This window comes from Amblyomma mixtum, chromosome 3, assembly GCF_055824585.1.
Source record: "Amblyomma mixtum isolate Tamu chromosome 3, ASM5582458v1, whole genome shotgun sequence".
Taxonomy (NCBI): Eukaryota; Metazoa; Arthropoda; class Arachnida; order Ixodida; family Ixodidae; genus Amblyomma; species Amblyomma mixtum.
In genome coordinates, this window is record NC_143014.1 from 200,829,570 (window position 1) to 200,851,680 (window position 22,111).

General features: G+C 47.9%; 1 protein-coding gene across 1 annotated transcript; it reads right to left on the minus strand.

Annotated features, from left to right (window-relative positions):
• Positions 1–6,476: 6,476 nt before the first annotated feature.
• LOC149353291 (uncharacterized) lies at positions 6,477–20,372 on the minus strand. The gene is made up of 5 exons (XM_089582459.1): positions 19,102–20,372; positions 18,055–18,114; positions 10,188–10,285; positions 9,255–9,475; positions 6,477–8,423 (listed from the first exon to the last, which is right to left on the minus strand). The coding sequence occupies exons 2-5, from the start codon at positions 18,098–18,100 to the stop codon at positions 6,701–6,703; spliced, it is 2,088 nt and encodes a 695-aa protein (XP_089438585.1). The 5' UTR covers positions 18,101–18,114; positions 19,102–20,372; the 3' UTR covers positions 6,477–6,700.
• Between the last annotated feature and the right edge of the window lie 1,739 nt (positions 20,373–22,111).

Below are 22,111 nucleotides of genomic sequence, written 5' to 3' on the forward strand. Positions count from 1 at the left end.
GCCTTCGCTCGAGAGAAAATCCCTTCCCAGAATTACTGGTATCGACAAGCCAGGCAGATAGACGAAGCGATGTCTCCGCTTTCTGCCGTCAAAACGCATCGTAAGACGCACTGCTCCCTTTGCCTTTGCCGCCCCAGCTGCTAAGCTTAACGGGGTTTCGGCCGGTCTGACACGGATGTTACCTATCCGGCAGGCCTCGTACACCTCGTCACCGACCAGTGACAGCGTTGAGCCCGTGTCTACGAGTGCGGAGTAGCATCGACCCGCTAACTGCACTAGCATAAAAGGGCTTGAGCGCGGAACGACTCCCTGAGTTCTACAGGCGAGCGGGACAAAGGCCTCCCCGTCGCCGGCGCGGGAGTTCTTTTCCTGACTAGCGCCTTGACAACCATGAAATTCTCCCGCTGACGGTGAAAGGCCGCTGCCACCAGACATCACCGCCAGCGCCTGGCGTTTCCCTGCATACGCCTAGCTTGGCATTCGCGTGCCACGTGGCCGGGCTGGTTGCAATTCCAGCAAAGCCGGTCATTCACCCGCCGCGTAGACGGAGGACCCCTCGTTCCACGAAGCGGTTGGGGACGGCTCTCCCCTTTCTCCGCGCATTCCTGACGCTCGCTCCGCGCGTGGCCTGTGAGACCAGCACGACGCCGCTGCTCGAATGCGTACGGGTCAAGCGCGCGAGGGACAACAGGGGGTTCCGCCTGATTTTCCACGGCCATTACCTCGGCGCGCCGAGCCCTCAACTCGCATTCTCGGCCTCCATCCCATGCGCATCCCGGTTCTAGTGATTCGGCCGGCCTGGGGGGCGGCCGGTAGCGCAGTTCGGCGAGTAAATCCGCCTGCACGGTCTTGGCCTCCTGCGCTAGGGCCTCGAGGTTTGTAAAACTGCGGCCCCGCAGATACGGCTTGAAGCGTGGATGGCACTGCCTGATCACACGCGCAACCTGATCTCGGTCGGTTGCCGTCGGGTCTGCCCTCTTGTACAGCTCTTGCATTGCGCGTACGTACTCGAGGAGGCTTTCCTCTGGGTGTTGGGTGCGCAACGCGAGCTCATCCAGCATCCGGCGCTCATAATCAGGCGGCAAGAACTCGGCGCGGAAACGGTCTTTGAAGTCCGCCAGCGACTGGAAAGTCGGCTGGCAGCGCCTCCATCGCGCCGCGCTCTCGACGAGTGCTACAGGCAGGACCTGCCCTAGCATTACGTCATCTGGGGCGCCCAGAGCCGTCTGGTAGTCCTCGAGTTGTTGCAAAAACTCGTGGACTGATTTCGCGTCCGTGTACCCGGAAAACGAGGGGACCTCCATATTTATCCTCGGGCGCGAAGCTGTCGCCGATGCTACCGATGCTGCGGCCTGGTTGGCGCCAGCCACCGAACCGAGCTGACGGGCTAATGCGGCAAACATCTCAGTCACCTCCCCTATTACGGCCGCCGCGTCGGCCATCTCACTACCGGCTGCCCCGCCATCCAAAGCCGTGGCTGAAACATCCTTTCTGGGAGGCATAGTTCGCGCTAACTGTCCGGCCGCACCGGCTAACTGCTCATGGCAACAAGAACATTCACATACACAACAATCTATCTACAAACACGCGGAAATACACAACACAAAACGCCCGAAAACTACATAAATAACACAAAACCCCTAACAAATTTACAACACTACACAAGTCGCTACCCCGCGAACATTCCGCCTGACCCGCTCCTTAACCCTATCGGTCCGGCGTGGCCCTGAACAAAGAGGGCCTGCCACGAGTCTGGCTGCACGTCCCAAAATCGGCAGAGAAATCGTCCACAAGGTGTTAATTAAAGCCGCACGTTGGGCGCCATTATTTGTGGGCAATTCCTCTGCGCGGGGACGCACAGGCAGTCACTCGAGGCAGGACTTCGTACAAACGGTTTATTCTCACATCAGGGGGGCCGGTCGTCGTCGTGGCAGCTGGGTCAGGTGGTCCTTTCGGCAGGGCTGGTCCGAGAGCAAGAGCAAAAAGAGCGCGAGCCTCTCCGGTCTCGCCTTATAAAGGCTTTCACCTCGCCTCTCTCCCCCCGCCCCACCACTCGGGAAGAAGGGTTCCAGACTACCCGCGGTGAGCGGCGCGGGATTTGACTTGCCAGCGAGCAGACCCTACACCTTCTAGCTGAAACGACTCCTCCAGCCACAGAAAATGCCCTCTCACTTGACACTGAACTGGCACGTATTGCGAGGTACTTCGTGCACAGCTCTGACTATACCAGCATCGCAGGTATAGCCACAAAAAAACTCACCAGCGCAGTCAGCTACGTCATGGCCCTTGGAGGAAGAAAGAATTTTCCTTGCGTGTAGGCGCCGCCATGTTGTTATGTATCTGTTGATAGGGCTTGCGGACCGAAATGAACGACGGTGCTCACAATGAATATTTGGCTAGATACGAATATTCGCGTCGGGTCGAATATTCGAAACAACACGAATACTTGGATTTCGAATGGAATTCGAATACTAAAAATATGATATTCGAAATATATTCGAAAATTTCGAATATTCGCACACCCCTACAAATAATCGATGACCCAACAACTGAGGAGTGTGAGGCGGCGCTGTCCAGCTCACATTCGGAAGACCAGCCTTCGATGGTGAACCGGGCAAGAGCGGCGGCAAAAGCCAAGTGGCTCCTGGAATGAGGGTCACCCCCACCAATTTATGCATTAAAAGTTCTCTCTCTCTCTACCAGTGTAGCATTGTTGTGTATTATTAATTGCCCAGTTCGCCTGAGTTTCACTCTGGCGACTGATCTCCTGGCGTGCTCGCGCTGGCGTCAAGGCCAATACCGAGAGAGGCTGAAATAAAGGCGAGACAAAAAGAGGGACCCAAGCTGCTAGCTCAGCCGCGGGGATGTCATTTAAGCAAGTTTTCGGAAGAAATTGAGAGGTGCTGCCTTCAAGAATAGGCTCATGCAGGGAATTTCTGCAAATAACAAACGCGCGCACAAGGATCGCACATTGTCGTCACAATGAACAGAAAGCCCTACTTGCGAAAGCAGGCTGCGCGATTCCACCGCAGGCCCACCTCCCTGAGGAGCCATCTCCTAACATGAGCCATTGCTGGGCACGTTCATAGAAAGTGCCGCGCGTCACAAATGTCCGCTGCAGCGTCACAGTGAGGGCACCTCTCAGTCTGGCAGATCTTTTTCGCGTCCCCGATGACGGAAAGAGGGGGTGAGAGCCGCCCCTGCCCGAATGCGGTGCATGGATCCCTCCTCCTAGCGAGCAAGACTACGAGGGGAGGGTGCGAACACGGAGCAGTTATAGCGTGTGTTCACTGTCGCAGAAGTTGTGGATCGGAAACACGGGACAGGAACAAATCTGTGGGAATAGGAGAAGTTGGCGGGTCGTCTCATGTGTCAAGGTGTGTCATAGCATCAGCTTGAATGTTATGTGGATCATGGGCTAGACTGCGAATCCAGAGCATGCTCACAGGACATGGGTGCTCAGCGCAAAGGAGGTGAACTGAATGTGTAATCGGAATGTGCGGTGTAAAGGTGAACTAAATTAACTGTGGGAAGGAGAGAAAGGACAGCAGTGTCATGATAAATGGCTTGAAGTTCGAATGCCAGAAGGATGCACGTATCCGCGGTATATGGTGCGCGCGAGTTAAGATGCGGACGGGTGGGACCATACACAGCAGTAACACCCCGCACTGCCATGCAAGATTGTCAAGCAATAAGTAGAGCAACGCAAGATAGCGGAATGTTGGGTGCCGTTAGACGTGGGAACAATACCTGAAGCTAAAGAGTGTCATGTAACAACTAGTGCAACGCAAGATAGCGGAATACGACGACAGGCAGCTGCGGGACATGGCCATCGGTTGGCGAAACGGGCCTCGGAATTCTGGCAGTATGTCTCCTGTTTTGGACCGCAAGCCAACTACCCAAGGCTTCAAGGATGAACCAGCGGAGCAACCAGTTCCACATTAGTTAACCACACTACTTCCCGTATCCGAATGCTTGAGGAGAACTCGCCACCAGATACAGTCTCCTGAGGAGACAATCATATCGTGGGAAGTGACCGGAGTAGCGATGGATCGCCCCCTTGATGTCCTGGATATGCGCACGGCGCAAGGCCCAGACAGTCTTCCTTCCGGATTATTTAAATGCCTTGGAGAGACAGCACGAGAAAGGCTTCGAAAAATATACGCCAACGCCGCGATGATCAAAGGCGACCCGATTTTGGAAGTCGGGTTGTATGAGAAACTGAGGATAGCCCTGAAAGGAACGGGTAATAGACCTTACAGCGGGACCACAGGCTACTGACATTGACGTCTTATTGACAGGAGCCCAGCTCTGAGTGTACAGAGGGAAACAATACAGTAACACTGACGATATATAGTCCAAGCTGTCACAAGGTGCCATGGAGCAATGCTGCTCCACATGCCTTGCGTGGCGTTTCTTAATATAACTCGACGGAAAGCTGGCAGCGTTACACTTTATCCACGATATATGAAGTGGATGCCGGGAAGACCATGCAGAAAAAATGCCGGGAAGACAAGATTTCTTACTTGTCTTGGGTACTAGGCATAAAATGGCGTAAACTTACGACTATCGTTCACGCAGACCTCTATGAAATGGTGTGAAAATTTTCATACAAGCCTAATACCGAACTTTCACCCGCTTTAAATCTATTGAAGACACGGCCGTGGTGGCTCAGTTGTTATGGCGCTTCGCTGCTAACCCGAAAGGCGCTCGTTCGATGTCGGCCGCGACAGAGGAATTTCGATGGAGGCGAAATTCTAGGGGCCCGTCTACTGTGCGATGTCAGTGCACGTTAAAGAACCAAAGCTGGTCAAATTTCCGGAGCCCATCACTACGACGTCCCTCGTAGCCTTCGTTGCTTTGGTACTTTAAACCCCCCTAAACCATAAAATCTATTGAAGAAGCGGAAAATGCGGTATTGAAATACCTCAATCTGTACACAGAGGAGAGCATCTCGGCGCAACTACAAATTCTGAGCTACAATCCTCGATTTCGGCCTAACACAACCTAAGCCAAACACGAAACCCCGTCTTCCCGGCATTCCCGCCATGGATGTAGTGGTCTTTAAGAAATTTTCATAGGCGGTGGCGCCATTTATCCCTGTAGGTAATATTTAGAAACACGATGATAGCCTGAGGTCATCGCTTCACAGAGCGCTGAATGCTTCAGACCGTAGTGTACTACAAAGGCACAAAAAGAACTTAGCGCGGTCCACACGCAAAATTAGAAATTGACGCTTTAAGAAAACTAGGAAACAGCGGACTTAACAAAAGACAATGACAAGGAAGCAATCAGATTTCAAGCAAACACTTCGCAAGCTGTAAACATTTTAAGGCCTGCGAATTAAATCTATGCCTTCCTAGACGCCGCCAGAGCTGATAGGCATTATGGCAGCAATGAACAACTGCCAACTACTTCGTCACAGTGTATTAACTCAATGCTTTATAAGCGCTGCAACTTCAACAGAAATAATGCCTTCACAGACACTCTACCACACAGACACAGTCATTACCGAGGGCGCAATAAATATGTGAGAATAAAATTACTAAATTTATCACATCGTTTATGATAAAATGCTCTGTCTCATAAGACAAAAGTATTTTAATATTCAGTTGTGTTTCGTTGGTCAGCTGCGTAAGAATTAGCAGCTTAATGATTTTAGTACGAGTGTTTGCCCCCACTCCCTGCATCCTGCATGTTCGGCCCTCTTGCAGTTGCTATCCACCGCATTTGGACCACAACTTCGGCATCAGTTTAATTTATTTATTTATTTATTTCGTGTACCCTCAGGGCCAGAGGCATTATAGAGGGGAGTGGTTACAAAAATTTAAGAAAAAAAATGTACAGTGCAGCAAACTAATTAGTAATACAAAAATGATTGCTCCTAGTTATACATTATTAGCTGTTGGGTTCTTGGTGTGCTGGTTAATAGTATATAATACACAAAATACAGCGCAGCAATACAGTGAAAAACAAAAACAAAACGCTCCCCAGTCAAAAATTCCTTCAGCCTATCGGTCTGAAGGCTGAAGGAACCCGTAATTTGGGCCTGTTGGGCTGTTGGTGATGGGCCTGTTGGGCTGTTGGTGTTGGGCCTGTTGGGCTGTTGGTGTTGGGCCTGTCGGGCCTGTTGGTGTTGGGCCTGTCGGGCCTGTTGGTGATGGCCTGATGGTGATGGACCTGTCGGTGTCAGACCTGTTGGTTCTAATGGCGTCGGCCTGTTGGCACAGATCCTGCTTGCAGGTATCGGGATAGTGTTAGGCCTAATGAGGGACGCCAGTCCTAATGGCGCACCATAGATAAGTTTTTTCATCACTCAGAAATGTGTGCTGCACATTGCGCATGATAACATAGCTTCTTCGATTAGTGCATCGCAAGCTGTTGCAAAAAGGCAGCGCCTGCTACTAATAATATTTTCCAATTAAGCTGGCCAAAAGGGTCTGTAATGCCCTACGATATATATACTGACAACCAGATTTAGGGCAAACGAAAGCTTTATTATAAAATAGAAACCTGTAAAGAGGAAGATGATCAGCAGTCAGAGCAGCAGAACCGAGGCGAGGCGCGAGATGAGAAGACGACGATCGGCAGCTGAAGCAGCAGAGCCGACGCGCGGCGCGAGACGAGAGCGTGAACTGTTCCGGGACCGGACCTGTCCTTGCCCGCTCTAACCGGCCTTCACAACTGTCAATAAAGGCCGTTACATCTTGGTGGAGGTGCGGGGTAGCGGAGAGGCGTCTTTTCGGGTGATTTTGTTGAGGCGCCAGTAGTCAACGCAAAAGCGGATAGAGCCGTCTTTCTTGGTGACAAGGACGACGGGGGAAGCCCAAGGACTGTGTGATGGTTGTATGACGCCACGCTGCAGCATATCATTGACCTGGGTGTCGATAACCTGGCGTTCGGTGGCCGAGACGCGATATGGGCGTTGGCGCAACGGCGAATGGGCACCAGTGTCGATCCGATGGGTAACAGCTGAAGTGCGACCAAAACGGTGGTGAGAGCAGTCAAACGATGACCGAAACTTATCTAGCAGGGCCGCAAGCTGGGTCTTCTCCGGTGGCGAAAGATTTGTGTCGATTGAGCCCACAAAGACGGCCTCGGGAACGGGTTGAGGAGACGGTGAGGAGGAAGTAAGTGAAGACACTTGCAGGCGGCAGGAGTCGTCCTCAGAAGGGTCCCAGGCGACGACGGAAGCGAAAGGCTGGACACATCCCAAGCATTCACCATGAAGAAGAGTGGAGGGGCACAGGAATGGATTCGTCAGGGGCAAGGCGCTGCAGCCGGCTGAGACGGCAAGCACGGCGAATGGCAGGGGTAGACAGTGGCGAGAAGCAGAGGAGTCGGACGGGATGAAGATGACAGGGCCGTTGGATCCAGAGTCGCAATGAACAGAGGCGAGCACAGCAGAGCACGGCGGGATCATGACGTCATCAGCCACAGTCAGCTTGGAGCACAAGTTAGTGGAAGCGTTCACAGAGTCGTCGCCGAAGGGAAGAAGGGCGACTTCGGAACGAGCGCAGTCGATGACAACGTCATGTTGGGAGAGAAAGTCCCAGCCTAAGATGACGTCGTGAGACGGCCATGGGAAGACGATGAATTCAACAATATACAGAACGTCCTGAATAGTAACTCGGGCTGTACATGCCCCCAAAGGCGCAATAAGTTGCGAATTAGCGGCGCGAAGCATAAAACCATATAGCGGAGTCATCACTTTTCGTAACTGGTGGCACAATTTCTCACTTAGTACAGATACAGCAGCACTGGTGTCAACAAGCGCGAAAGCATCGGTGCCCTCCACAGAAACCGCGATCAAATTTGTCGGAGAAAGTCGAGGTCTTGAGCTTGGTGACGAGCAAGCAGTTCTTGCCTCCGGAACTGCGGGCACTAGTTTTCCGAAGGGGGAAGAGGGACGACGGCGCATCGGGGAAACCGAGCGACGACACGGAGATGGAGCACGGCGGCGAATAGACGGCCTGAGATCGGAGGAAGCAGTGGTCTCAGAAGGCGAAGTGCGGTGAAAAGGCTGGGGAGGGGCATAGGCGTAACCTCGAGGGTCAGTATTGGCAGCAGGGGACAACACTTGGCGGCGGCAGGGACGCATCACATGGCCAGGAATGCCGCAGACATAACAAATGGGTAGGTTGTCCGGTGTCCGCCATGGACGGAAACGTTGCGGTGGTGGCCAGGCAGGACGAAATGGTGTCGACTGCGGTGGATGCTGGTACGAAACGAACGTTTCTGGGCGGGGACGCCTGACGGCTTCGGCATAGGTAAGTGGCAAAATAAATTTATACATCATGACCTCCAATTTTTCGTTGCACGTCCCCCAGCTTCTGTGAGATGTGAGAGGTGCATGCGCACGGCTTTCAGTCTCTTCTCTGCGAGCTCCTTTGGTATGTCTCCCATGTAGATATGAAACAGAGCTGCACAATAGAACACAAAATAGGCCACATTTGAACACAACTAGATACATGATAAATGCAAAAGTGAGATTCAGAATTACCACTCTCATTGTAAAAACACAGAAACGAATGTTCGCCATTAAAGGGGCCATGAAGCCTACTTTCATGCATACCCTTGTTGTAGCATTTAATTCCCAACACATTAAATTACAATACCCAAAACTTTCAGTTGATTCCGTGCGGCAGATATCTTTAAAACGATTTTCGTTTCCTTTGCGAACTGACTGCTTGTCTGGCAACCTCTGATTGCTGACGACACATGGGCCTACCCACTCCGCGTCTGCTGTGTGTTGTTGGATGCATTGAGATGCTTGCATGAAAACCAAAGACAGAGATTACTCGAAACAACGGGCAATGCTATTTATACATTCTGTGCAGATATGTCAATTGCACTATCTTTGTCGCAGCAAGATCGGAGAACGCGCACAATGACTTGCCACCAGTCGTTGAGAATGCTAATTTCACAACCAAATAGATAAATCAGGTTACTGGCAGAACGGATCTTAGCGAGAGTCACACAAACAGTGTGGAGATCTCTGAAAGTGCTGTGATAGAGCCTGCATGAAGAAACGTATGGGCATAACACACCTTGCAAAAACTAAACGTCACTTTTGCCCGACTTTGCAGTTTTGGATGCAATAAGGACATTGCAGTTGTTACAAACCTCGGATACAATGAACAGGATCTCCATGACTATCACGCTTTCTGTAAGTGAGCGCGACTGTATTTGGCTGAAGCAAAGTTTGATTGCCTAGGTGTTACTCAAAGCAAAGAAAAAAAAAGCACTAGCACCTTTCAGAGAAGACTTTTTCCGGTGTAAGTGTCGGTTTCGCCTCTGTTCTGCCAAGAGACTGGCACTTATTTGAAAGCACGCCAGTCACGCTGCGGCTCTTCAGCTCATCAGGTGTCCAATACACCTGAGTAGCACCGCGGCAGAACATTGAGTCTGTTGGTGCTCTCAGGAGCATCTGCCAGGCACCAGGCTCCATCCAGAGCCCACTGCCTGCATAGACCTGCAGCAAACGTGGAGAATTTCGCATTTGTACACATTAACAGCAGTGAATCAAGGGATTTTAAATATTTCATAACTTAAAACAAACAGCTGAAAAACATAAAAATTATGTAGGCATGAATGCACTCTTTTACAGCGAGCAGTGTCCAAAATCAGTAGATTTTTTATTTCTAGCCTTATAATTCGAAAAAAAAGAAATTGCTTGCGTGCAACATGAAATATATAGCACAATCTTCTGACAGTTCTAGCTTCTCTTCATTCCGAGTCAAATACCGCCAAATACCGCCATACTGCCCCAATTCAAACAAACTTCAGAAATGAGAATAAATTTCACATACCAACAACTAGGCATACCTGACAGAACAAGGCAGCCTCCTCATGATCAAAAATTATTTGTGTACTAAGAATTTCCTCAGGACAAGAATAACTGCAGACCCATTATGGCATCGTCAGGTAATGAAGTACAAAAATGACAAATTAGAAATGCTGACCTGTGCCTTACATGATATTGTCTGAAACCACACATCTATGCTTTGCACACTACCCTTTTCGGCACACTTACTGGGACTAGTATAAGTTTCTACTGTAAGCTAGCATCATCCTCTAAACTGTACCCATTTCACTATGTACCAGCCCCAATTTAATTAAGAATCATTCACTCACTCTACTATGGTATTTGATACACTATATGACTTAAGAACACGCACAATCACCTTTCCATCATCCCTAGCAGAACCTATCACAGTGTCCTGCCCACCAGGCAGCTGGAGCTGGCAGTCCGCGGCGCTCTCCATCTCCTCGGCTGAGCATACTTTTTTGACAAGAAAAGGAAGTACACAAATATCAATGCACCTCAGCAGCACATATAAGCAAAAGCAAACTGAGTTCAGTTTGACATTGTGGGCTATCAAGTAAATGAAAAAAATTAAGTATTTTGCTCTCAAGGTAACAGTGAAAGCTTTGCACAGTAGAACCTCGCTGCTGAGTTGATGGGTGCTGCATTTTCCTGGCTGCTACACATTGTAGTGGTCTAGATCTGGCATGATGATAATAGGGTTCCATGCATTATAAACCCTGCTGTTCGTTGCATTGTAACTTCGGCCACATTCCTACACAGTAATACTTGTGAAATAACACCCCATGCCAGCCTAAATGAGAAACGGTGGCGGTCATATGTTTACTTCTAAAGCGGCTTTACTTGGCCTGGCATGTCTAGCACCACTGTGTTAGGCAGACGGCATTCAGACAGGCTGTGCCTCATCATCAACAGTGGTTGCACTTTTTTGAAGCAGTAGCTTCACTGCTACAGGTGCACGGCTGAGATCGCCATGTACGCAACATGACCTTCAAGTCTGCCACAAATAAAATAAACAAACAAATAAACCTCACAATCAGTGGGATTCAAACTCAGGTCCATTGGGCGAGAGCCAGGTGCGCTAACCACTAAGCTTCAGACCCACGGTGTGACAATTCAATAAAACTGGAGATATACAGGGTGTCCCAGCTAAAAGTAACCAAGCTTGTTAAAAAGAGGATGATCCCTAGCCGAGTGAGACCAACTGAGGGTTGTTGATAGTCACGTGTCCTAGTCTGCAGTATTTTTTTATTATGCAAACGTGATTAATTAGCAAAGACTAATTAGCTAACTTTTTAATTATTGCTTTCAGGAAGAAATTGTCAATGCAGGAGTTGTAGATCCCATAGAAAAATAATCGTTTGCCTTGTTTGCAGCTAAGTACCACTGATACAACTTCTTTTATCTGACTTAAAAGAAAGCCCGCGAAATACAAAAAGAACCACGTGATAGGGAAGCAGTTACAGCGCTCCCAAACGAGCGATCAAGCAACGACATCCGCTTATGTTTGCAACGCTGTCCCGTACAGCTTTTGGCGTCTTGAGGAGGTGGCGAGATATGCACCAGGAACTGCTTATGTGTCATGGAAAGTGAGCGGGTGCTGCTTTTCAAGGAAGTGAAGCGCGGCTCGCATGGAGCGCTTTTTCACGCGTAACCTCGCCTCGAGTGATAGGAATGTGGCCGTGCCGCTAACTTGCACCGTCACGCGCTGAAGAAACGGTCGCCCTAGCGCCGATGCGAGAGTTAATTACGTATATCTCGCAACCATCACAAAACGCCGAACCCCGTTCGGGACAACGTTGCAAAGATAAGCGAATGTCTTTGCTTGGCTGGTCGTCTGGGAGCGCTGAAACTGCTTCCCTATCACGTGGCTCTTTTTGTATTTCGCGGGCTTTCTTTTAAGTCAAATAAAAGAAGCTGTATCAGTGGTACTTGGCTGCAAACACGGCAAACGGTTATTTTTCAAAGGGATCTACAACTCCTGCATTGACACTTTCTTCCTGTAGGCAATAATTAAAAAGTTAGCTAATTAGTCTCTGCTAATTAATCATGTTTGCATAATAAAAAAAAATACTACAGACTAGGACACGCGACTGGCAACAACCCTCAGTTGGTCTCACTCGGCTAGGGATCATCCTCTTTTTTACAAGCTTCGTTACTTTTAGCTGGGACACCCTGTATATGTGCTTCTTGTATACTAACTGCTAGGTTACACAGCCGCTCATGCAATATCATGGTAATTTGTGATTCGAGCGATTCATGATTGATCAGTGACAGGCGATTTCGAGAGGAGTTTGAAGAGGAATAACAAGAGGAAGACGAAGAATACAAAGAGGAAGATTAGCGCTCCACACGCAGAAAATCTAACACCACGGGTATAGGAAAAAATCAGCTGTGGTTTAGCTTCGGTTAAACCTGGTGAGAAGCAGTAGTTTCACGTAGCTACGTGCGGCAAAGTCCAAAGAAACAACAATCTTTCAACAAGCCGAGAAACTAGAAACAAACAAAGCTTTGCAAAGCGCAGCCACATGAAGCTACCGCTTCTCGCCATGTTTAATCAGAGCTAAACCACAGCTAATTTTTTCTTCACCTATCCTTGTTTCTTTGTAATTGTGCTGCTAGTGTTAGTGTGGCTGGCGCGATTGATTTTGTCCTTCCGCACCTCATCACATCTTTTGTGACTTCTGGATGCACACAGCAGTGGCAACAAAGAGGACGAGGGCTAGCCTCCGCTGGAACCAACCATTATGTTGGCTGTAGCGGCATTAGACATTCTCAGAAAGTATGTTTGCAACGATCGCAACAGCCACATAGCCCCGTAAATTCTGGAGAAATGAGTAGTCCTCACCGGACGTAAGAAAATGCAGCAGACAATGCTGCATGATTTTTTCAAGTGCCAGCACTGCAATAAATGTGTTTAGTTCTTCATTCCTGTCATTTTTAAATTTGTCCTACTTCCTGCCTCTAATGTTTCCTCGCTCTTGCATTTTTTTTTTTTTTTCTAGCAAGAGCTATTGGTCGCAAAGTAGCATTTTCACTGCGGCGGTGGTCACACCGTGGTCACACCGCTTCTTGCGCCGCTGCCTAGCAACCGTTGCCAGATGGAGCCGCGCCATCTGGTGCAACGTCAGAGGAGGAGGAGAGCCAGAGATAGCAGTAGGCACAGCAAGAGACCTCCCAGGTCTACGTATGCATTCACTGGACACCCAGAAATCACGCACAAGGGACCGGGAACAGGACTGCCCACGAGGCTGCTGGCGCGCAGCTAGAGGAAGACCGTCGGCATTGCCTTAACGTGAGCCGACCAACTCGGACCACCCTTATTGTTCTCCCATCCCGCTCATAATACCTGACTCTATCATCACACGCCTTTAACAAGAGCAGAGGGGTTTGTCGTGGGACTTTGTCCCAGACATTACTCCATCCATTCCTTCTGGACTTTCTCGCCCGGCCCAAGTTCTCGCTCACAAGGTGCGAGCCGATGCAGCGTACACCCCGGACATCCCGAGTCGATGGCACCGAACCAGGATCGGCTGCCCCGATTGCCCTGCTGACTCTGTTGATTTGCACCACCTGATCTGGACCTGTCCTGGCACTGCGAGCCTCTGCGCCTGCTACACCTCTGCCTACCACATCCAGACATACGATGACTGGACGGCCCCCAGTACCGACGCCAAGCGCAAGCTCAGTGCCCTGCTAGACTTCATGTCAGAGACCGACACCCTCACCTTCACCTAACCAACCCACTTCCCCCTTGGGCCTCAGGTCATCCTTGTGATTAAAGATTTATGAATGAATGAGCAGCGGCCTGTATAAGAGGGCGGTTCGTTGAAGCTGTTGTGGCCAGAGATGGAGAGCGAGTCGGAGAGGCTGAAACAAACCAAGCTTAGCTGTTGGAACGAAACAAGGCAAAGGCGACGAGACCGAGGAAGAACATGCAGAACGTCTGAATAAGCGACGCCGTGAAGATGCAGCTCGACGAGTTCGCCTAGCCAATGAAGGTCCATTACCTCTCGCTACGTATGTCTGGCATAGCTGAGCTAAGCCACAGCCAATTTTTTTTAGTCCCGTGAGGAGTACATCAGCAGGGTTATGCTGTATTAAAACTTGTAGAAACATTAATACTATGAGAAACACATCTCAGTGAAGAGTTGATCGGCTGCTACACTAACAGTAGTAAAGCTTTTTGACGGGCTAGTTGGTACATATTCATATTTGAAAGGGTGTGCGCTAAAAAAGACGTACACAGGAAAAAGATAGAGACGACAGGAAAGAAGCGCAACTTCCAACTTTAATGACGACAAAAGAAGCCAGGCGCACATATATATCCGCTGATAAACAGATATGAGCTGCGTGATGGAGCGTGACCCCATCAACCAAACATAAGACAGCGCAAGAAATGCATATCTAAGTGACATTAAAAGAAACACAAGAAAGTGAACATATCAAACACCTGCCGAGGTAAGGTAAAAAAGTGGGATTCGTATCGGCTGACAACAATGCATAACAACATGGGAAAACAGAGCTGTATGAAAGATGACACTGAAAAAGAGGATAACACCATAAAAAAGGCTAACAACATGACGAAATTTTTAACAAAGAACAAGTGAAAGATGGAGATAAAAACCGTGTAAAGGGTGGTAAATAAAGGCACATTGGAACATCTAAAAGGACACTAAAACATAGAGAGGCGAACGGGTTAATAGTCTAGATGTACCCATCCAGAAAGGCAAGTTCATTTCTAGACAGGTTAATGGAAGGCGTGCTAACGCACTTGTCTTTCCTGAGGTGAATAAAAAAGGCCTCGATTACTTCTCTTTCTGTCTTGTCCTGAGCCTTAGCTAGAAACCTGGTTTCATTAAACTTGGGGTAGCAGTTCTGGCAACTGCTGCAGTGTAACGGAAGGTTACCTCCAGACCTGTTCTTCATGGTGACGTTGTGCCTGCGGGCGCGCTCATTGAAACATTTCCCGGTTTGACCCACATACACTTTGCCGCACGTCAAGGGAATCTCGTACACAACATTGGCAGTGCATTGTGTGTACACGGTTTGATGCTTGATATTACAGGCCTTCTTAACACGCTTCCTGGTCACCATCGGACATAATTTCGCCAGTTTGCAAGTAGCCGAAAAAACCAGCCTAACCCCGTGACGAGACGCAACTTTCTTTAAATTGTGTGAAAGACCATGCAGGTAAGGTATAACCTGCACAGGTTTCCGTTCTGTTTGATGTTTAGCATGCTCCGAGGCGGTCAAAGGAGCTGAGACCGGATGCCTCGAAATATTCTTTTCAGGTAAAACGCACAAGCCTGCTTGTCCACCACGTGCCATTGTGTCTGAAAGGGATACGTGGCAAAAAGTTGTGGGTGACTTCCTTCGGTGCCAACTGGACAGAATAGCTGGCGCTTACCCTTACCGCGTTCGAAGCTCAAAGGAAGTGGTGCAGGTACTGGAGGGAGGCAAGGTATCGGCCACAACTGGTTTTTCAATTGACGTTGAGGACTTATTTTACTCTGTGCCTCACGACGGGTTGTTGGATGCTGTTCGTGAACATTTGGAAGAATTTGACGAAGTCAGGTTTCAAAATTCTGCCGGTGTCACAACTGAAAAATTTCTGGACCTACTATTGTTTTATTTGGATTCCACTGTTATTTGCTTCCAGGATGAGTTTTACTTGCAAAAAGCCGGAATTTGTATAGGTTCCTCAGTCGCACCGGTCTTATGCGAAATTTTTCTGGCGTCATTTGACCGGCGCCTTGAAGCTAGCTTGAAGGACACAGGGATAACACGTATTTTCAGATACGTCGACGATTATCTTGTCCTTCTTAACGCACCTTCATACTGTGCTGCTGATACACTTGTAGTCCAAATTCTCACTACCTTCTGTTCTTCATCGAGGGGTCTAAAATTCACGCATGAACGAGCAGATCATGATCGACTCCAGTTTCTTGACTTACAGCTTATTTTTACAAATGATCATGTGTGTTGGTCTTATCAGCCGCACTCAAAGAAGTCACTTTTGCCCTATGATAGTGCCCACTCCAAGCTGGTAAAGCTTGGCATAGTATCTCTTTGCATGAAATCTGCATTAGAAAAATCCTGCGGCCACAAGATAGGTGAAAGTTTCCAGTGCCAGATCGACCGAATTTCTGCTGCAGGTTACCCTGCAAATCTGGTCACGAACATGTCTGAAAACCTTTTGCAAAAAATTAAAAACTCGGAGCATGCTAAACATCAAACAGAACGGAAACCTGTGCAGGTTATAGGTACCTTACCTGCATGGTCTTTCACACAATTTAAAGAAAGTTGCGTCTCGTCACGGGGTTAGGCTGGTTTTTTCGGCTACTTGCAAACTGGCGAAATTATGTCCGATGGTGACCAGGAAGTGTGTTAAGAAGGCCTGTAATATCAAGCATCAAACCGTGTACACACAATGCACTGCCAATGTTGTGTACGAGATTCCCTTGACGTGCGGCAAAGTGTATGTGGGTCAAACCGGGAAATGTTTCAATGAGCGCGCCCGCAGGCACAACGTCACCATGAAGAACAGGTCTGGAGGTAACCTTCCGTTACACTGCAGCAGTTGCCAGAACTGCTACCCCAAGTTTAATGAAACCAAGTTTCTAGCTAAGGCTCAGGACAAGACAGAAAGAGAAGTAATCGAGGCCTTTTTTATTCACCTCAGGAAAGACAAGTGCGTTAGCACGCCTTCCATTAACCTGTCTAGAAATGAACTTGCCTTTCTGGATGGGTACATCTAGACTATTAACCCGTTCGCCTCTCTATGTTTTAGTGTCCTTTTAGATGTTCCAATGTGCCTTTATTTACCACCCTTTACACGGTTTTTATCCCCATCTTTCACTTGTTCTTTGTTAAAAATTTCGTCATGTTGTTAGCCTTTTTTATGGTGTTATCCTCTTTTTCAGTGTCATCTTTCATACAGCTCTGTTTTCCCATGTTGTTATGCATTGTTGTCAGCCGATACGAATCCCACTTTTTTACCTTACCTCGGCAGGTGTTTGATATGTTCACTTTCTTGGGTTTCTTTTAATGTCACTTAGATATGCATTTTTTGCGCTGTCTTATGTTTGGTTGATGGGGTCACGCTCCATCACGCAGCTCATATCTGTTTATCAGCGGATATATATGTGCGCCTGGCTTCTTTTGTCGTCTCTATCTTTTTCCTGTGTACGTCTTTTTTAGCGCACACCCTTTCAAACTACACTAACACTGATGGCTAAAAAGATAACTGGTGAAATAATGAGGGCTAAGTGACAAGTGACAACCGTGGCCGCAGTGGCTCAGTGGTTATAACGCTTGGCTGCTGACCCAAATGACGAGAGTTCGATCCAGCTGCGGCAATGGAATTTCGATGGAGGCGAAGTTCCAGGGGCCCGTGTGCTGTGCGATGTCAGTGCACGTTAAAGAAACTCAGCTGGTCGAAATTTCCGGAGCCCTCCACTACCACGTCCCTCATAGCCCGAGTCGCTTTGGGACGTTGAACCCCCATAAACGAGCCTTAAAGACACAGCAGAACACTGCGGAGCGAGAGCAGTTCAGAAAAATCGCATATCCTGCCAAAAATGAAAGGGGCAGTACAGCAAGCCTCATAGGCAGTGCAAAAAGAAAAAAAAAAGACGTCAGGTTCAATTAACTGCGCATCTGCTGAAGGACAGCAGGAACACTGTGCCAGAAAACTTTTCAACCTGTACACGGTACAACGCCTAACAACTGTGAATGTACCAGACAACCAGAATAATGCTAATATATTTTGTTAATTCACAAGAAAGGGGATGTCAATCAATTAAAAAGCTTTTAATTATTAGATAACTATGGGAAAGAAACATGAAGCTTAATGAAAAGGCTTTAAATGCAACTGAAGGCAGGACGGCAAGCTATCGAAAGGTATAGATGTAATCACACAGTAGAGTAGGAGAGCGACACAAAGTAGAGATAAAAAGTACAGAAAGAAATGGGGCCTGGGAAGGGTATGTAACCAATTTCAAGAAAGGTCAATGTAGCACATACAGTCAAAGTTAGGGGCACAGCAGAGATGGTGGAAGGATGAGAGTAGAAGTTTCAGGGGATAAGACGCCCTCAAGTGGCACAGGACAGGGTTAACAGGCGCTCATTGGACAAATCCTTTGTTTGCAGTGAACAGTTTCTTAGGCCGATTTGATTATGAAAAATAAAAAATGGCATGCATCACAAGAAGGTTCGCTCACCAAACTCGTCTGGCCCACTGCCACTCGTCCCATCGATGGATGTCATTGCTGGGGCCAGTTCTGTGAATTAGGTTTAGTTAGAGTTCATGTCCTTACACCAAAATGCACATCAAAGGTACCGTAAAAACCCGCGTATAATACGAGGTTTTTTTCCCATAATTAGCGTCCTAAATTTCCACCTCGTACTATTTGCGGATCCGAATAAAAATTTTCGAAGTTGCTCGATGTTTTGGTTTCGTTTTTGCGGCGTGGCTATGGCTTCGCTTCGCTATTGGCGCGTGGCTACGGCTTGGCTTCGTTACTCTCGACAAATGACGTCACGACGTCGTTTCTTTGTTGATCCGTTGGGTGCGCCGGGGGGTCGCGGTGTGCCGTGCGCCTGTTGACAACACACGTGCTAGCATGTAAGGCACGCTTCGTGAAGTGGATATTGTTTTAGAGAGCACGATGTCACGGTCTCGAAAACAGTACTCGGCTACTTTCAAGCAATTTTGGCTGCGGAGAACATCGGCAACGGTGCGGCCGGGAGGCAGTTTGGTGTCGTCGAAGGAAGCATTCGTGGATGGCCACAACAGAAAGAAGCCCTTTTCGTGTGCAGCGGAATGCGACAAAGCTTTCGCGGCCGTTTGATGGTTGTGTAAACAAACCGTTCAAGGACGCAGTCAGGCGGTGCTACGCAGAGTGGATGCACTCAGGTGAGCCTGCAGTGACGCCAACCGGGCGGCTGAAGCGGGCTTAAGAAGTGCAGCATCTCGAACGCCCTCGATGGCACGGAAGATGAGTACATTTGGGATGATTTGTCGGACAAAGAAATGTTCGAAGAAAGCGCTACTGAAGAACAAAGTAATTGAAGTGAAGTGCGGGATGCGATTTGAATAAATGTCTTCTATGAGCTTGTGTTACTCGTATTATACGCGGGTGAAACTTTTTTTCCCATTTCGCGTCTCTAAATCTTAGCCCCGTATTATATTCGGGTTCGTATTATACGCGGGTTTTTACGGTATATTCACACAACGGATGAGGTCGCAAAAAGATCTCTAGCATCACCTCAAGTAAAGGCAGTGTCCGCATGCTGAAAGCATTCACACATGAGATGAAAACAGCAGATCTTGTCCTAATAGAAAAAAAACACCCTCCTCTTTCCATCTGCAGACACCAATTGGTTGGCGTCAATTCGCGACGTCAAGCCACATAATGCACAGTTCACCCTCAAGATTTGCAATTCAGTCCACCGTGCGAATTCACCTTAAGATGACTTCCAAGAGCACTTACTTTAAGCTCTAAGATATACATGCATGGTGACACCTACAACATGCAATTTGATGAAGTAGCTTAGCTAAGAAAAAAGGGATGAGCAGCACACATGTGAGCTACTCAGGAACAAGAACCAGAGCTAATGTTTTAAACAGTTACTAGGCACATTACCATAGCATGAAAATGCACACACACCTCTCAACTGGCATGTTAGAAATACAAAACACTTCAGTAAACTATCTACACAACAATAGCACACCTTGCAAACATACACCACCTGGACTTTGTGTTTCCCAAATATAAGACATTCATTTTGTGCACAAAATTGCAACAAATAAACAAAGTAGCAGTGCCACCTAATTGGCCATTTAGAAACAAGGAGCAGAGGTATTATGAACAGCAGAGTTAGTTGTTGGCCTGGTTAGCATCACTGATTTAAGTTCATAGTTTTCCAGCCCTACGGAACACACACACATACATGAGCCGCCACGGCAGTTCAGTGGTTATGGTGCTCGGCTGCTGGCCTGTTAAGACACGGGTTCTATCCTGGCCGCGGTGGTTGCATTTCGATGGAGGCAAAATGCTAGAGGCCCGTAAATGCAAACTGCATGCAGGAGATCTAAAGAATGAGGACAGGTTCCAAACTTGTCAAGCACTGCAGTGATTGTACAGAGATTTTCAAGTGTGAAGATCCTTAGCAGAAGCAAGCCACTTGTGAAGGAACAGAGACGCATCATATTAAAAAAGCTGGTTCACAATGTGCGAGCAATACTTCAGTTGTATCATATAACACAGAAATGATGTTTCTTTCATAGTTTTGATGATAAAGGTGTGATAAGTTTGTTTTTTTCCTGCTCCGCTGGTCTGAAGGCATTTAAGCAGTGTCTGCGCCGTTAAATAACCAGTTGTCAGTGAGTGCTGTGTTTTATCCTTCTTCCCAACTTCAGTAAAACGGCAAGTTGAAGAAAACAGCGCAGCAACAGGCACAAGAAAGAAGATGGGACAGGTGCTGACTAGCAACTGAAGGTTTATTGAAAAGGAACACATAAAATATACTCTCTTCACAACCAAGAGCATGCATGAGCTGCGCGAACAACACTTATAAGCTATCAACTTCAGTCATGGTGGTCAAGATTCAACAGTTCACAGCCATGAACGGCCATCCGTCCTTGTTAATGATTGTGAACTATTGTATCCTGACCACCATGACTGAAGTTGACAGGTTATCAGTGTTGTTTGCGCAGCTCATGCACGCTCTTGGTTGCGAAGAGAGTATATTTTATGCATTCCTTTTCAATAAACCTTCAGTTGCTAGTCAGCACCTGTCTCATCTTCTCTCTTGTCCCTGTTGCTGCGCTGTTTTCTTCAAGTATCCTTCTTCCCTTCTTTGGTCATGCACCGTTGCACTGGAAAACTACAAATTTAAAGTACTCTCAACATTTGCCTGAACAATTTAGCACGTCTAAAATATGCTTATCTTCTGGTAGCCTCCAGCTGCTCACGATGATGGTCTCTTCTAATTCATGATGTGACAAGCAAAGCTGCATCCCTGCAAAAAAAAGAAAGAACCAAAAATTTCCTAATATAAGCATCTTGGTGGGCACACGTCTAATAACAAATCTTTTACAATCCTCAATGAGCACAGACATTGGACAGCTCTGTACAAAGAACTTATGTCCAGTCATTTGGCTCAAACCAAAATAGTGAGAAAAAAATCCGCCCTTCCCTGGCAGCGCGAGCATATTTTAACAGCCTGAGCAACAAATTGTTCTGAAAGTGGCTAAAAAATGCATTCATTACATAAAAGACATCGACTATTCATGCCACCTAAAATTCCTCCAAAGCAAGCAAATAATGTACAAACAAAAATTCTCATTCCCGCACCTCACAGCAATGGCCAGTGCTGCTGTCTCGCTTGAATCCTGCCTTACAAGCGGACCTACTGGTGTCAGCCATGGGGACGGCCATTCAATTGCTTAAACCCACAAGGGCGTTTGTAGATGAAGGCGTAGCCGGCTGGAGGTGGTTGCACATCACTCCCTTTGTCTTCCCTCAATTGTACCATGGCGGGTGGCCGACAAAGTAAACTGAGCGAAGAGGGCAGGCCCAGCCTATAGTCTTTTTCAGCCTCACTGCTGTGCACAATTTGAAAGGCATAGTTGCTAACGGCCGATTCTACGTGGGCTACACAAGCTAGATCACAAACTGATGATGGGTGCAGGGGTCAAGTGGATGCAGCTAGCACAGGAAAGGGCTAATTTGGGGAATATGGGAGAGGCTGTCGCCCTGCTGCGAGTATAGTCCGGCTGATGATGATGAAGGATGATTGCATTCCAATGAATATTTCACTTTTCTTACCCTTGGTGCAAATCGCTGCACAGTCCCATAAATGTTGGTTATAAGAGTATACATCTGATTAAGAATGAGAGGGCAAATACTACACTACTGGCATGATGCAGCAGCGTCAGTGTTAAGTGAAAGAATAAATTCTGGTTCCTTGCTTACAATGTCGCTGGATCTATGCTATCTTCCAGTAGAATGCATGAGAACTGGTGTAATGCCCTCGCACAAAGTGCAGACGTTAAGGAACATGCACAACTTGTTCTTCCAGAGAACGAAAAATCCCAAAGTAGTGGTAATGACCATCGCTCATCACTGCTGGATCACTATGCCTCTGCGTCTTTAGTAATTTTCTAGAATCCGTGGGTAACTCTGGATGGTATGGCTTCAGCACTTTAAGCAGGGAATGCAGGTGAGAAGCAGGCAATTGGCTATTAATTGCCCACACGCGCAAGTCGTGCTC